The sequence below is a fragment of the Sphaerodactylus townsendi genome, linkage group LG06, assembly GCF_021028975.2.
Source record: "Sphaerodactylus townsendi isolate TG3544 linkage group LG06, MPM_Stown_v2.3, whole genome shotgun sequence".
Classification (NCBI taxonomy): domain Eukaryota; kingdom Metazoa; phylum Chordata; class Lepidosauria; order Squamata; family Sphaerodactylidae; genus Sphaerodactylus; species Sphaerodactylus townsendi.
Window position 1 is genome coordinate 47,374,930 of NC_059430.1, and position 17,407 is coordinate 47,392,336.

The following is a 17,407-nucleotide window of genomic DNA, read 5'->3' on the forward strand; positions in this document are numbered from 1 at the left end:
GAACATCTGGAGAGCCGCAGGTTCCCTACCCCTGGTCTAGGTACTTGAGCTTGCTGGTCTTCCACTATGGGGACTGAACAGAATACCCACAAAGATGAAATACAGCGTTGCATCTCCTTGTGTAGCTGTGGTTCACTGAGTGGGCTTCTGCGCAGACACACATCCTTCGTTCTTACCCAACCGTGGGCTGCTATTTGTTACCGTGCTGCAACTGGTATTCCCGGATTCCTTATTTAGCTGTGGTGGCAGCAGGAGAGTTGGGGGAAGAGTCCTCCTCCCCATCCCATCATCTGACCATTTGGATGGGAATCTTCCTTCCCAAGGGGAGGGGGAAGGAGTGCTCTCCAGACCTGCAGAGCAGCCAGAAAGCTTTAAAAAATCTTTCCACAGCAGGCCTGCGAAGGCTCAATGTGTGTCTCCACAGAAAACCACTCCGTGAACTACAGTTACACTGGTATGTGTAACACTGTATATTGTAGTACCTACCCATTGTCTCTACCCTATGTGCATTCAGCTGCAATGTTGCTAAGCACTAAGAAGTTTGACACTAGCATGCATGAACCAGCCCCAACCAAGGTGCACGTTTTCTCTCTCCTCTTCCTACTAGGCTCTGTGCCTCAATTTCTTGCTTCTCTTGGCTGATTTGCCATTGATGCAGTTTCCTTTTTAAAACTTTGAGACAGATTCAGGCACGCGCCAGAAGGATTTGCTATCCCACTAGTTGCAATTAGTCATAGGTAATATCCAGCAAGGTACAGTGACCCTCCAAGAGTCACGTTCCACTCAGTATTTTGGAATAGAAATTGACACATTGGCTAGAGAAATAATTCTTTTCCTTAACCACAGATTCCTGGAGAAAAGCATGCTCTCCTCAAGCAGAAGCACTACCTCCAGTAAAGAGAGATCACCAAAAAAATCAACTGCATAGATATCGATGGCAGTGGTTCTCAACCTTCCTAATGCCACGACCCTTTAATACAGTTCCTCATGTTGTGGTGACCCCCAACTCTAACATTTATCCATTTTACAGATGGAGAACACTGATGCAGAGAGTCTTAGGCGACCCCGATGAAAGGGTCGTTCGACCCCCAAAGGGGTCCCGACCCACAGGTTGAGAACCACTGATCTATGGGCACACTGTTTTTCCTGTAGCCTTCCCTTTCCAGGAAACCTCACCAAGCCAATTCTGGAGAAGCCTTCATACACTGAGTAAAAACTGCCCTGTAGTACAAAACACTCTCTTTTAAGGAGAAGAATCGCATATAGGTCCATGACAACTGTCCTGGAAAAAAGACAGCCCGCCAATGAACGTGGCAATTCCATTTGTGCAGGGAAACCCAGCCTACTATATTGCAGCGCTTATCCAACCCTATATATAGGGTTGATGGCTACATGATGGCTAGATTTAACATTATGCCATCCCCGCTCCATAGAGGAAGACTCAAGGGTCTACCAAACGATAAGAGGCTTTGCCCTTGCAGTCCAGGGAAGTTGGATTCCATTGCGCACATTCTCCTCCACTGCCCACTTTACCAGAATCCAAGATCCAGCTTATTATTACAAATCATTGACTCTATGGCCCCTTCCGCACACACAAAATAATGCGTTTTCAAACCACTTTCACAACTGTTTGCAAGTAGATTTTGCTATTTCGCACAGCTTCAAAGAGCACTGAATGCAGTTTGAAAGTGCATTATTCTGCATGTGCGGAATAAGCCTATGAAAACCCTTACAGAGCTTGATAAAGTAAATATGGTCTTAAACTGTAATGACCTTGACTGTTGTCTCGCAGTGGCAAAGTTTCTGGCTGAGGTTTGTGAACTGAACTTATGATCCAGTGTGAAGTTTTATCTAGTAATTTTAATTGTATTTATATTGTATGTTCTGCATGCCAATAAAGGCTTATTGAAATTGAAAATTGAAAATTGAAAAAAGACAGCCAACAAAAGTCGGGAAGAGAACCATAACTGTACCTGAAGTTTCCCATAAAAAAATGCAGAATCAATGACATCTTTATTTCGTTCACCAGACACTAACATGATTCCAACGAGAATTGCCGGGATTCTGCAATAAGGAAACGCAAGCTCAAACATACACGCCACTGGCTATTGATTTTCAATAGATTTTTCTTGAGGGTTTTTCTCTGCTCACTTACCCCCAGCCAATTATAATGATGATTCCAACAGGGAGCTTTATGGCTTCTTTTTTTTTCAAAAGCAGCAAAGACAGGGATAAGAGGCCTGGGGGAGAGAAAGGGGTCAGAGGGAGACACAACAGAGAAACTCAGTTTGCTGTTTTTCGGGGAAGCAGATTTGTCCAAATGAAGGTCACATAGATACAAGGGCGAAAGTAGAAGTATTCAAATTTTTATTTCATTTTCGATCCCTTCCAACGGTAAATTGGCGGGATTATGAATGAAATAAAAATGAGGGCATTCAATAGTCAGTCAGTCAAGTATTTATTGTTTGAGCCATTGGCTATAACAATACAAAAATACATGCAGTTAAAACAGTAACTTAGTTAAAACAATAATTTAAATTAAAACAATAATTTAGTTTTACATTAAAATATAAATTATTAGTGTTCGCAATCTCTAAATTAAAATGCCCCATCAAATACGTCAGATGTTTTTGCAGCTTCTTCAGCTAGTCTAAGTTAATCTCCGGTACTTTACAACATTAGTTCAAACAGCGCTTTAAATACTTTGCTCGTAGTTTCCTAGCCGCTAGGGCAAAGAGAGCCATCTTATAAGAAACATAGGAATCAATATTAGATAATAAGAAAATCAGTTTCTCATCATCGGACAAAAAAGCTGTCCTAGGTAGTATTGGCTCCAAAAACCTTTTCCTTATTTCAGAATATAAAGGACAGGAGAGTATGTAGTGGAAGAGATCCTCAGGCTCTTGTTTTCCACAGATACAAAAGCGCTGAGAAAATGGTACTCGTGCGTATCTGCCACTAAGCACTGCTGAAGGCACTGATTGAGGAAAGCTTATTAAGTGGCAGCAAGGATTATGAATGAAATAAAAATGAGGGAATTCAATAAAACGATAAACATTTAGATCATTTAGAAACATATGCAAAAAATCTGGTTACAGCTCTTATCCATCACACATCGTTCAAAAACAATTTTAAAATTATATAATTACTGGAGCACAAGACAGCAGAGTTAATAAGCAATTCCAATATCATGTCCTGCTTCTGTAAGTCGAGGACAATGTAATAACACTTGTGGGATGGTTTCAGTAGCTCCAAGCACACAAGAATAGTTTCTTTCACTCCAGGGAATACCTTTAAGCCTTCCTGTGTATTCGGTTAATGGAAGTGAATTACATCTTGCCAGAAAAATGAAACCTCTATGTTTGGGATTTTTTTTGGAACCAAATAATTAGCTACTATAGAGGGAGTAGGGATGTAACCATAATGCAAAGGAGAATACAAAAAATGTGAGGGTAGAGTCCCCAACATGGTGCCATCTTTCCTAGTGCTTGCCAAGTATTTCAGATATTGGCTAAGTGGGGATTTTGCCCTTCTGATTGGCTGTACATATTTACAAAAAATGGTTGCTTTGGCAACAGCTGGCACTACAACACAAGAATCTTCACTGTGTGGCTAAAGGTAAGCTGCAGCCGCCATTTTGTAACTGGCTCTGCCTCTTGCGGCAGCCATTTTCTGGCTGCACTCACCACTGTGTCAGAATTTCAAAGGTGCCTGTCATTCAGAAATGTGCTAGGGGAACAGTACAATTGAGCATTAGCAGTAAATCTAGCTGACTGAATGCACGAGGGCCAAACTAGACAAGATGTTGTCTTCAGATTAGGATGCGGTTCCCAGGCCCAACTGACAAACAGATGTTACATCAGTCAATCAGTGATGCATATAAGCCCCGCCTCAGTTGCGTGCCTGCTAGAGGGACATGGGGAGTCACATGTCCCTGGGGGCCACTTAGTTAATCACGTGGAGAGGCGCTGCCCCCTCCGCCAGCCATAGCAGCCCCCTCTGGGCTCTCCCAGCCCGCCCCGACCTTCCCGGAGACTGAACCGGAGCCCACTGTCTCTCACACCAGCGCACACAGTGCCTGCTCAAAAACCTCCAAGCACAAATCTGGCACTGGCTGGAAATGTGGAGCGGAGGCTGTTCTCTGAGGAAAAGTGGTGAGTGGCCATCCTTCCGAAGATGGTACATGATGGGCAGTGCGTGTGTGTGAAAGGACTGAACTGCCCAAAATACCCACCCCACCCCCACCCCCCCGGAAAGAGGTCAGGGGTGTATCTATGGGAAATTGCCTGGGGCAAGCTCTCAAATTTTGCCCACCCACCCCCCCTGCTAATTCACTACCTTTTGCCAACAAGGGGGGGCATTCCACTGCTTACCCCGGGCACTATTTACTGTAGATACACCCCTGCCCTACCTTGAGCAGCTCTTCCCGCTTGAGAAAATGGTTCACACAAGGAGAAAGGCTGCCCTATTGCCTACTGGAAATGTTAGTTCCTCTACATGATTATAAGCTCCGTCAAGGAAGAGACATCACATCTAGTTTGGCCCTGAGTCAGGCAAAGAATCCAAGCAGACCCCAAGTAATAAGGAAGAACATATTGCTCTTGAGAAGACCATGGAAGAGGTGGATTGGCATGCAAAAAAATTGGGAAGAGAAATGCCAGAGAAGCGTAATTAAGGGGAGGAAATCCCCACTGCGTATAAAGATTTGTAATTATGCATGAGGATCTGTAATTTTTTTCCTACTTACCTGTCCACAGAAAAGCACTATAAAGTGCACTGTACAGGAAAATGAATACAAGTATTTGCATAGTGATACTTTGTTCTTCAATAGTGAAGTTCCATATCACCATTCCAATGCAGGTGACACACTAAAAAAAGGTTAAAAATGAGTTGGTTTGATTAAAGTTGGCATCCCATCAAAGAAATCTCAGTAGACAAGCTTCATTCATATGGTTAATGGATGAAACCATACACTTATGCAAGAATTTGCATGTAATTTAAATGCTTAGTCTGATGAAATATCACTTCCTTCTCCTTGTCTGCAGATATTTCACACACATTATCACTGCTGGCCATCTTAAAACAAGAATTCCATTATCAGTGGCAGGGGAGAAGGAAAGCCTCAGGGCATCTTTTTAATTGAAGAGGAGTTTGGATTTATACCCCACCTTTCTCTCCTGGAAGGAGACTCAAGGTGGCTTACAAGCCCCTTTCCCTTCCTCTCCCCACAACAAACACCTTGTGAGGTAAGTGGGGCTGAGAGAGTTCTGAAGAACTGTGACTAGCCCAAGGTCACCCAGCAGGAATGTAGGAGTGCAGAAACACATCTGGTTCACCAGATAAGCCTCCGCAACTCATGTAGAGAAGTGAGGAATCAAACTCAGTTCTCCAGATTAGACTCCACCTGTTCTTGACCACTACACCACGCTGGATCAAAATTCTTCTAATTAATTCATGTACTGCATCAACATGTTGTAGATCTTGTGTGTCTTAAATGTAAAGTACCAGAGAGAAAGCAAACAGTAAGAAAGATCTCAACTTAGCAACAGAGAAATATTCTATTTTTATTCCAGCCATTTATTATGGATTTTATACATTTTATTTTATGTATTTCATCTATATGGTAAGTTACCTTGAGCACTGTATGGAAGAAAGGTGGCTAATAAATGTTTTAAATAGATAAACAAAAATACTAATTTTACAATGAAAGGAAATATCTAAACACTAATACTTCCAGACCTCTGTTAGCTAGTAAGCAATCATTTATTCAAGAAATCCTCTAAAGACAAAACTGTTTGCATTCAATACAGTACTGACCTGAGCAATTAATAAGTTTGTTGTGAGCATATGTGGAAGCTGTTTGTATTTTTTACTCAGAACAATGACAGCAAGGGACCACACCTGAAATACAGATAATATCATGGTTTTCTTCCCTTTAAAAGCATTACAATATATCATATAGATATGCATACCTTTCTTTTATTTCAGCACTTTTCAAACTTTCTACCTTTAGGAATGCTCTGATCTTGATCAGATCTCAGAAGTTAAGAAGGGTCAGTCTTGCTTAGTACTTAGATGGGAGACAAGAAATCCAGGGCAGGAATGAACCACACAGTGGCGGGATTCAGCAGGTTCGCACCACTTCGGCAGAACTGGTTGTTAAAAGGGTGCTTGTAAACAAACAGTTGTTAAATTATTTGAATTCCACTACTGCCTACATGTAATGATACCTCTAAACCACTTCTAAACGTCTCTTGCCTTGAAAACTTCATGAGATTACTAGTCAGCTATGTCTTGACAGCATAACAAAACCACCCTTCAGGCAACCTTTTATATAGACGAATGTTGAACAGATCTCTGGGGAAGTGTTTTAGAGCACGCACAATTCACATCGGATGTTTCACCAGCAGGGCTGAATTAAGACTTTCCAAGGCCCGAAGCTATGCCAAGGCCCAGAGCATTACCAAAATTTGTACTATTCTAACAGTAAAATTTAGGTATTTTAAAATGTATTTAGAGGTACCTCATAATCTGAGGCTCTAAACTGTAATGTATTTAGTTCCTGCATAAATCCTTCTCTGCAGCTGGGACCATTGTGGCCTCATACATGCTCACTATACGGAAAGATGGATTCAAGGAGCTTCTTTGCCTTTAAAGGCATTTCATTAAGATTTCATTAAGAAATTCCAGGGAACACAGAAGACTACTCTTTTATTTGAATCAGCATTCTGATTTTAAAAAGCTAATTATAAAATCCTTATAAAATATTATTGTTCATCTATATTAGATACTAAGAATTAAACTCAGACAGAATTCACTGGAATAAACCATATACTGCACAGGAATTCATTGAAAAAATTTACAGTCATTTGATGTTTTAGCATCTATACTTATGAGGCATCTTTTTAGACAGATGTTCTTAGCATTTAATTCTTGTTGTTAGCTCCCCTAAACTTAGTAGAAGAGCAGGATATAAACGTTTTAAATAAATAAAGTTTGTCTTACACAGTCTGATTGACCTTTGTTTGAAACCTCAAATTCCTTCACCTTAAAGCAGCCATCTGATGTCAAGAGAATTAAGACGAAGAAAGGAAGCTAATATTTGGGTGCTGTGTGGTTTCCGGGCTGTATGGCCGTGTTCTAGCAGCATTCTCTCCTGACGTTTTGCCTACATCTGTGGCTGGCATCTTCAGAGGATCCTCTGCATCTGTGGCTGGCATCTTCAGAAGATCCTCTGAAGATGCCAGCCACAGATGCAGGCGAAACGTCAGGAGAGTGCTGCTAGAACACGGCCATACAGCCCGGAAACCACACAGCACCCCAGTGATTCCGGCCGTGAAAGCCTTCGACAATACATTGAAGCTAATATTATCTTCTTATTTTACTGTGTGCAAGAAATTTGGGCCTGCTGCATTCACACTAAGCTTCCCACCAGACACACACACGGTAAGAAAACTGCATGGACAATCTTCATCCACATACTTTTCCAACACCCACACACTATGCAGCTGTTGAGGGAAAATACCACATTTAAAACACTTGACTTGTTGAAGTACAGCACACTTGATATTTAAGAAACAAACTGGCTTATTGAATTGACCGGTTCTTCTTACTAAGTTCTTATTCTACCATTCACAAGACCAGGATGCTTATGGAGATGTAACTATAGGAGTACCTTCAATACCCATCTGACAGAAGGTTAGAGGGATATTGAGCCACCATTTTGAGGCTTAAAAAGACAGCAGGGATCCCCAAACATGTAGGCAATTTTGGAATTTTGAGAACAGAAAACGGGTATCACAACAAAATGACCACCACAAGGGGAAGGATGCACTGGGATCTATCACAAAAACGTTGGGCAGCTCTACCAGATGTTTGGAGGATTCATGTCAAGCACCTCCTTATTGTGAAAGAAGCTTTGACTATAATGGAGACATAATTCAATGCAAAAATCAGCCCAGCTGATGAACATATAGGTGATCCTCTTATGTTTGGCTGAGGTTCTTTCTGCTCCCATGAGGCAGAAGAAAGTCAGTGCTGACTCTTTGCTTTGGGGGAGAGATGCTCTGAGGAAGAAGGAAATGGGTTCTAGGACATTTGTTCAAAGGTAACAGGTTCAACGAGTTCCATTTCCCATTATCAGACAGACACTCATTAATTTCATAGACTGACAGTCATTAATTTTTTTTAGACAGTCTGTCAACTAACAATCTAGGTCAGGAGCTGATGGGAACTGTAGTCCAGGATCATCTGGAGGGTCAGAGTTAGATGCCCCTGATCTAGATTATATGATCGTTCCAGTTTCTAGCATGCTGCCTGTGTTCCAGCAACTGTCCAAAATTCTAACCATTGGTTCTCACCCGGCCTAACTTGTTTTTTTCCACAGTAATGCAATTTTGATAATATGATACTTACCAAAGAAACAAGACTGACAATACTAATATCAAAGCTAACATTTTGGATTGCTGATGCCAGTTTCTTTGGATCCATAGATGGAATAGTTAAGAGCCAAGCAGAAACATACATGATGGGGGCAGAGACAAAAGTGCTGATTACCATTCCAGAAGTAATCTGCAATCAGAAAACAAGATGACAAGAACTTTGTAAAAATGCTAGTTACTCAAATTGTCACCTGACTGTTTTCCCCCTCAAATTGTCACCTGACTGTTTTCCCCCTCAAATTGTCACATTGTCACATGATTGTTTTTCCCCCTTTGAGACAGTGGTTCTGAACGTGGGGCTCAAGGACCCTGAGTGGGCCACAGAGTTATTGCAAAGGGCAGACGTGTAGCAGGGAGCGGGGGCCTCTTGCCCCGGGTACTTGCCGGTGCGGGGGACGGCAGGGGCGTTCTGGGGCATGACAGGGGTGCAGGGTGCATGCATGCCCCGGTCGCAGTTCCCCCTCACTCCAGCCCTGGCAAAGGGTCATTGGCATCTTTTAGCCATTATGTATTTTCTCAACCAAACAGAACAACTATCATCATGGGGGGAGGGTCTTCTCATACTAAAAAAGGCTGGCAATCATGGTCTTAGAGCACTACCTTTTCTTGACAAAAAATTAAGCTGGTAGAAACACGAGTAGCAAATAAATCTTAGCCTTAAGTACTGGGAGACTGCTGAATGCCAGCTTCCAACATAAAACAGTAACAGAAAAAGTGGCCCATGAATCAGATATGAGAAGAGCCTAAAGGTCTGAAGAAGAAATAATCTGAACACAATGAGTACTCTTAAAAAAAAACCTCTGAGAGGACTAAATAATTCAGGCACCAAACTCAAGTCCAGGGCAGGGGTTTCCAGCAAATACCTTATAACTTGCCAGTAGCTCTCCAGCTGCCCCAGAATATCTCATGCATTTCTTAGAGCAGGGATCCCCAACATGGTGCCCGCCAACAACTTTCCTGGCGCTTACCAAGTATTTTTAGAAAGTGAGTGGGGTCAGGTGGGGCTTTAGCCCAGCAAGGCCTCTGATTGGCCACTGGAGTCTGCTCTTTGGCTGTGCAGATTTTTAAGAACACTGCTTTAGCAGTAGCTGCCACCACATCTCAAGGGTCTACTATGTATGGCTGAAAATAAGCTGCGGCAGCCATTTTGTAAGTGGCTGCACCTGCTGTGGAAGCCATTTTGTAACTGTGCCCACCACAACTGTGTCAGAATACCAATTGTGCTTACAGGCTCCAAAAGGCTGGGAACCCCTGCCCTAAGGAGTCCACAAAAAGATGGTCAAATTATCTGCTTTAGGGGTTTTCTAGCTTTGTTTTTAAAGACTTTATTTGATAAGAATTTATTTGCGTTTCTTAGGTTGATAGCTTCTTTTCTGGTACTTTTCTGAGTCCAACTTTTGTTTATAGGGCAGCGTAAAAGTGTCCTAAAAACAAAACTGGCAGGTAAGAGGGAAGATAGTCCCATTACTTAAAATAAGCTGTCTTTCAAAAAAAAAATCTGGCAATCCCCAATCCAAGGGCTCAATCACATTAAGCTCCAGGATGGAGGAGGAAGAAGAGGGAGGAGGAAGAGTTGGATTTATATCCTCCCATTCTATCCTGTAAGGCGACTCAAAAGGGCTTACAAACTCCTTTCCCTTCCCCCCTCACAACACATACCCTGTGTGGCAGGAGAGGCTGAGAGAGCTCAGAAGAACTGTGACTAACCCAGGGGTAGGGAACCTGCGGCTCTCCAGATGTTCAGGAACTACAATTCCCATCAGCCTCTGTCAGCATGGCCAATTGGCCATGCTGGTAGGGAAACTATTGATGGGAATTGTAATTCCTGAAATCGAGAGTATCTGGAGAACCGCGGGATTCCCCACCCTGACTGAACTAACAAAGTCACCTAGGCTGGCATGTGTTGGGAAGTGTGCAGGCTAATCTGAATTCTCTATGATAAGCCTCCACTGGCTCAGGCTGCAAGGAAGCGGGGAATCAAACCTGATTCCTCCCAGATTAGAGTACACCTGCATCTGTAACCACTATGCCATTGCAGCTGCTCTGCAAGATAAAGGAGTGCAGCCTTTATCTTGAGAAAAGTGTCATAAGAGGAACCAGGAATGCTTGCAATACAAAACTGTTCCTTGTTAATAGAGGGAATACTCTAATTCCCTACATTTGTGCCCCGAAAGTTATAAGCGTTCCAGTGCACATACTAATCCTCAACTTCCATGTTAAACTGCGTTGCAAAATATAGCCACGCCAGGACCGCAACTCTCGGAAAGACTCCGTAGAGAAATGCATAGTTTGCTAAACTGGTGTGGTTGGCTAGAAAGTGTTGTTATATCTTACTGTCCAATAATTCCACCATTTCCTGCACAGAAGCGGCATCAACATAACCTGAAAGAAAGAAGGAAGAAGCGCCACGAGGTTACAGGGTGCAAATCCCGTATCTAATCCCCTGTGATGCAGCCTGCAACCTAAAGGCTAAATTCAATAAAAAGTCCTTGAATAAAAACAACAAGCAGTATGTTAGGAGACACATAACTTTTCCTGTCTAGTGAGTAAAAAAAAAGTAAGCAAGTGGTCAGAACTGGGTTTGATTACCCACTCCTCTACCTATTAGTGATCTTTGACTACAATGGAAACATAATTCAATGCGAAAGCTCAGCAGTCTTAGAATGCTGAGGGATTTCCGCAGGGAATCAGAAGTGTTCTGGATTATAGTCTGCATGGAAAATTTTGAAACTGACAATGTGTAACAATCGAGAAGAGAAGGAAATTAAGCAAAAGACCTCACATAGAGATGTTGCTTTGCCACAATTAGGTTTCTCAAAGGTATTAATGTAGACCCAATTAAATGTGAAAACAGAAGTACTAGAGCGGCTTCTGATAATAGAAGCTCAGTCTCTCTTCTTGTGTTGAGACAGTGTTAAATAATTTCCTACGACAACGTTTGAATTCTCTCAATCCCACTCAAACCCACCTTTTACCTCTGATTTGCAATTATTGTATTTGGAAGGAAAAGAGTGAAATTCAAAAGCTGCTTCCACACTTACACTGCAGAAACATTTGTTAGCATGTCTCACTGTGTGTTCATGTGATTTGTACTGCTAACATTTGGGAAGAGATCTAGGATTGAAAAGCTTACAAATGGATGTTTACCTGGAAGTCAGTTAGAGATCCAAGAACTTTCTCCACACTCCCCAGAAATTCCTGAACTTACACAAATGCAAATTCCCTTTGCAAAAGCTATGGTGTTCACTGAATATACAGCGGACATGCTGACACACACCAGGTACAAACAGAAAACACATTTGTCAATGTTGACTATGTTTTCTCGAATAGAACTGAATCTAACGCTTCACTTACTCTACTCGATTCAAATGGCACTATTATCTAAAAGATATTTATTCCACATTTATACCAAATAAAAAGTGGCCCAGTTCAAAAGTGATAAGCTTTCAGGATTGTATCAAAAAATAAAGAGGAATGTTTATAGTCATTGTCAAGTTCCTGATATGAGCTACTGTATATACTTACGTGTATAAAGTCGAGCCCACATATAGGATTGAGGCACCTAATTTTACCACAAAAAAACTGGGAAAAACTTATTATTTGAGTCGTATATAGAGTCAAGGGTGGAAAATGCAGCAGCTTCTGGTAAGCGCTGATTCTCCCTTTAAATCCACTCCAGAAGGGGTGTTTTAAAGGAAGAATCTGGGGAGGTAATTTGAGGGTGCCTGTCAGGGGAGGAATATTTTATGTTAGCAGTATAACATTTCACAATATCTTCTGTGGAGACCCTGATGATACCACCCAAGTTTGGTGAATGTTGGTTCCAGGGGGGGTCCAAAGTTATGGACCCCTCAAAAAGAGAATAGCCCCATACTACTATTAGCTTCCATTTAAGAACTCAATGGGGGTGGGAGAACCCATTTTGGCGATCCATAACTTCTGGACCCCCCTAAACCTTCAAAACATTCTCACCAAAATCCCGGCTGGTATCAGTGAAAGAGATTATCCTTGGATGATACCACCCAGGATTTAATGGTAGAAGTGTGGTTCCAGGGGTCCAAACTTATGGACCCTCAAAATGTAGCCCCACCTACAATGAGCTCCCATTGGAAACAATGTGGGGATAGGGCATCCCCGTTAAATGGGGGCCCATAACTTTGGACCCCCTGAACCAAACTTTACCAAACCCTCGCTGGTATTGTATCATCAGGAGAGTCACCTGATGATAGCCTGAAATTTTGACCTGGGAGCCACTAGCCTAAAAGCTGCTGCCCCTGGAGGCCAACCTATTACAAACTCTAAAATATTTTTTTAAAATACACCTCGCTTCTCGGTGACCGCGTCACAATTCCATATGTCCCTAGGCTGCTCTCTCCGATCGGGCGAGGCCAATTTTACTGGTGGTCCCTGGCCCCTCCCCACCATCGGCGCTGGCCTCACCACGGGCCCAGGTCCTTCACAAGCCCTGGCCCGGCCTGGTGGAGGCAGCTCTTCCTCCAGCTGTCCGGAGACCTCTTGGGATCCCTTGCAGAGCTCCTCGCGGCCTGTGCATCTGGAAAGAGCCTCACCGGGCGCTGGAGGATTCGGCCGCCAAGGTGCTCTGGTAGGTCAGCCTCTAACATCCGGGCCTGCAAATCCATCACTGTGATTCTCACCATGCCTCCCTTTTATCGTAGGGAGGGGAGGGATTTATTTGATCGAGACGCTGGACCGCTAACCAACTAATTTATATCTTGAATTTTAATTTAATTTTGACTTAGGTCTGTATTTGATAAATGTACTAGGAGATTTTTATTGTTGTTTTTTTTATATGTTATTTTAATTGTTATTCAACTGTATTGTCTAAGAGTTGTTGTACACTCATTTCCAGGATTCCCTCCGGGGACAGCTTTGCCTAAAACGCAATAAAATAAATAATAAATAAAAATAATAAACTTGTGTATAAGTCGAGGGCTTTTTCAGCACAAAATGTGCTGGAAAAGCCTAATTTATATACAGTAATATAAAGTACTTCGTATTTTCAGAACCTACCAATTTTAAAAATCCTAACAGGAAAGGAGAGATGGGCAAAAAAGGTAGATCAAGCTCCACTGGTGGACTGTTGATCATTTCCTGGGGCACAATATCGCTGGAGATTCCACCGAATTTAAGGACGTGCTAATACATGAAGATAATGCTTGGGACATCATAACAGTTAAGAAAAAGAAGAAAACATACACATTCATGCAGGCCCAGTGCAAAGTAATAATAATAATTAAAGTCTTATTACTCATGTTGGGTGCTCAAGCACGCCTAACATTTCTGCGTTTTGCGAGGGGGGGGGGGGGGTTTCACTAATTCCTCCTTCTTGTTGCAGTATTCTCAAACCCCCATGTGTGTTGCTCAGGATGATCGTGAGTCCCCATGAGAAACAACTGGGAAGAGGCATTTGGGACTGTGACCGAGGAATGGAAGAAAGTTGTCCTCCAAAGACAAAACGATGCACAAGCCATTAACATAGATGGCACTTTCACATGCTCTACATAATGCACTTTTAAATCCACTTTTAATGCACTTTAGTGAGATTGTTTGCAAGAAGATTTTTTTTCCATTTCACGCGAGTAAGATCCAGTTACAAAGTGCACTGAGAGTAGATTGAAAGTGCCTTTATTCAGGATGTGTGAGTGTGCTCACTAGACATGTTGTAACAGGGTTGCAAACAGAGTTGTAAACATCGCGAGATCAGTTGACAACACGCCTTTGATGTTAATTTTACAACTTGAGTAAAATAACTCCTAAGGTGTATCTCAAATCTATACTTTATCACCCTATGAGAGAAAAATTCAAGAAGACTTTACCAATTTTGAGGGGAAAACTCTACAGAAATACAATAATGAAGAATGAAAATAAAACTTACAGTTTAGCTGCATTAAGAAGAATTAGTGCAATGAAAGAGACCTTTTGTCCAGTTTCTTTATCTGGCCCACCATGGTAAGTCCCAGATAAAAGGCCTAAGCCAGAAAAACGCAAACTGGCAAGTCCATCTGAACTTTCCAGATAGTCTGGAACCTTTTTGTGCAAGAATGAAAATTTGAGGCACTTCTATGAAGACCATAAATACAATGGGGTTCTGGCAGCACCCTAAGAACTGTAATTGCCCCAGGATCTCCATCTAGCTGAGAGAGGAAGTCGGACTGTCCCTGAGTTTTTACCGCTTTCTGTATATGCATTTTCACAGAAAATAAATCCTATGAGGACAAAGTACCATAAGACATATCCGGTCGCTAATTCAGGTAAATGTACTGGGCAGATATTCTGGATATGTGGTTTGATATAAAGCTTCAACTAGAAAAAAAAAAGTTTCAAAATAGAAAACAGCTCAGCTGACAAGGATTTTCATAACAGTGATTACACAGTGACATGTAACAGTTTTAATTGCATGGCATTGCATTCAAGGAGTTTTCACTTGCTTTTGGGAGCCATGTACCACCCATGCAGGAAAGTTATTGGGCAAGTCACCTGAATCAGCAAATGAAAGCCTTTGTTCAGAGAGTCTACTAAAAGGAGCAGCAGTGGCATAGTGGTTAAGAGCAGGTGTATTCTAATCTGAGGAATCAGGTTTTATTCTCCCGCTCTGCCACCTGAGCTGTGGAGGCTTATCTGGGGAATTAAGATTAGCCTGTTACACTCCCACATGCCAGGTGGAGTGACCTAAGTTAGTCACAGTTCTTCGGGCCTCCTTCTCACCCCCACCTACCTCCTCACAGGCTGTTTGTTGTTGTGAGGGGAGGGAAAGGAGACAAGTCAGCCCTTTGAGTCTCCTTACAGGAGAGAAAGAGGAATATAAATCCACCTCTTCTTCTTCTCTAAAAACAGAAGTATGCAAACAGTTCCATATTCCAGAAAATCCACGGCTCCTCCTGCTTCCCATATTTCATATCAGCGCTTAAGGCTTGCAATCCTGCCACTGAAATGCACAAATGGTTTATTTCTTTTTACCTCTCACACATTTTACTTATTAGTAGGTGATGCGCCTAGCAAGGAATTTCCATTTACTAAATCTTTAATTGATGAAACCTGAATTAAATATGCGGGTGAAGCGGTCACTTTATACCTTATCAGAATGCGCTCCAGCTTTGTTTTTTTGAGGACACTTTTAAAAGGCAAACTCTGCAGTGCAAGCTCTCACTATGTGCCACAGTGTGTAACTTTAGAAAAACAGGGAAGTGCTTCAGGAAATAGCAGGCATGTTTTACCAACGACAATCGGAAACTGTCTCCACATGTGTTAGAAGATGGGAACCAATTACTGAAAATGAACTCTATCTGGACTTGGGAAGTTTCAACTGCAGGGTACAGATAGAAGTTATAACAGCTACTGCGACATGCTGTTTATCTCTTTATCACACCTGTGCCAGCCACCAATTAATTACATATGTCTGGATCCAGTTTCAAAGTAAGTGCTGCTTTTACCATATCTGTGCCTCACATATCTGAAAAGATCTCCTCTCCCTGTATGAACTCATGTGCCAACTTGTTCAAGCAATCCCTTCCTTACTAGCATACCTTCCCAGAGCACACACTATTCCTCCTAAACAAAGACTCATTTCCATTGCTGTTTTCTACCCAATAACTTTCAAAAGTCACCTGGGACACCATATTATTTCTCTCAGCTTTCCCAAGGCTCTTATATTGCCGTTTGGTTGTGTTTTTTCTTTCTTGAAGGCCTCTGTTGAGGGATTGGAATTATAATTGCCCTATTAAATGGCTGAATTACTACTGGCAAATTTGGTAAATGCCCATTTTTTAAAACGTGCGGGTTTCAGTTTTGCCGCGCTAATCTGATTTCCAGAGTCTGGTAGTCCAGGGTGATGATGAACTCCAGGAAAAAAAGAGGCAAATCACCTTCTGAATAGCTCTTACCTTGAAAACCCTCTCAGCAGAATCAGCAACTTTATGCTCCGCTTGGTGTTGTTATTAAATGCCAACTTTAGCAAATGAATATGGTAATGCCATTAACATAAGAACATAAAAGTAACTCTGCCAGATCAATCCAAACACCTACTCTTCCACACAATTCTATTTCCATCAGTATACACAATACCTCAAACATCACCAAATCTTGTGGATACTTATCTGAGAACTGGAGTCATAATGACAAGACAGATCTTTCTACAAACCTGAAGGAAGCTCCCAGGTTTAGCAGAAAAATCTGACCTCTGCCCTGCCCAAGTATATTGGGGGTGTTAAAACCCAAAAATAATAAAAGCATGCCCATGAAGCATTGGTTATATCGTTGTCTTTAGGGGAAGCTTCCCCACTGACAGAGTCATGTACTCTGGCTTCTCACTCTAGGGTTCGGCCTCTAGTGAATCACCGGTCACCGAGCTCAACATTGCTTTGTCTCAGTTCCCCGCCTCCACCCCTCTCCAGAACTGGGGCCACAATAAGTTGCTGTAGGGACAGCTCGAACGCCCTCCACTGAAGGGGAACTGAGTGCGACCTTAGTAGGGAAAGCCCCTTGAGCGGCACTGTAGAGTTCTAGGCAATCTGCCAACTGTCTTTACTAGCCTTCAAGCTTAAGTTTCTGTCAATGTTGAAGGGTTCTTTTGGCCCCTACCCTGTAGGAGTGATCCGCTTGGGGCCGGGCCAGGAGGCACCACTGGGCACTTTGATACCATGCAGCACTTTTAGGACTAATCCAAAACAAGCTGCTGAGTTACTGTTCAACAGCCTATTAAAGCCACAAAAATGCCGGTAAGTTTGAGCTCCAAACTAGGATCTGGAAGACTCCAGATTCAAATCTGCACTCTGCTACAGAAACTTTCTGGGAGTGACCCAATCCTTTTGCCAGTCCCAGCCATTCTCAACCAGGGTTCCATTAATGGTGAATTCTGGGGGGTGTCAGTGGAGATGTCCTGGGAATTGCAGGAAATGCAGCAAGACAGGGGTACCACCACCACATGTTGCTTGTAGCAACCTAGACTG

The 17,407-nt window shown here is 42.4% G+C and overlaps 1 protein-coding gene across 1 annotated transcript in view; it reads right to left on the reverse strand.

Annotated features, from left to right (window-relative positions):
• The window catches only part of VEZT (vezatin, adherens junctions transmembrane protein), a 105,737-nt gene that overhangs the window by 14,348 nt on the left and 73,982 nt on the right, over positions 1 to 17,407 (reverse strand). Inside the window, exons 8-12 of the mRNA XM_048501547.1 lie at positions 11,967 to 12,003; positions 8,416 to 8,571; positions 4,748 to 4,868; positions 2,156 to 2,240; positions 1,974 to 2,064 (exon numbers count right to left, since the gene is read on the reverse strand). Coding sequence (XP_048357504.1) covers positions 1,974 to 2,064; positions 2,156 to 2,240; positions 4,748 to 4,868; positions 8,416 to 8,571; positions 11,967 to 12,003 — 490 coding nt within the window. The remainder of the gene's footprint in view (positions 1 to 1,973; positions 2,065 to 2,155; positions 2,241 to 4,747; positions 4,869 to 8,415; positions 8,572 to 11,966; positions 12,004 to 17,407) is intronic.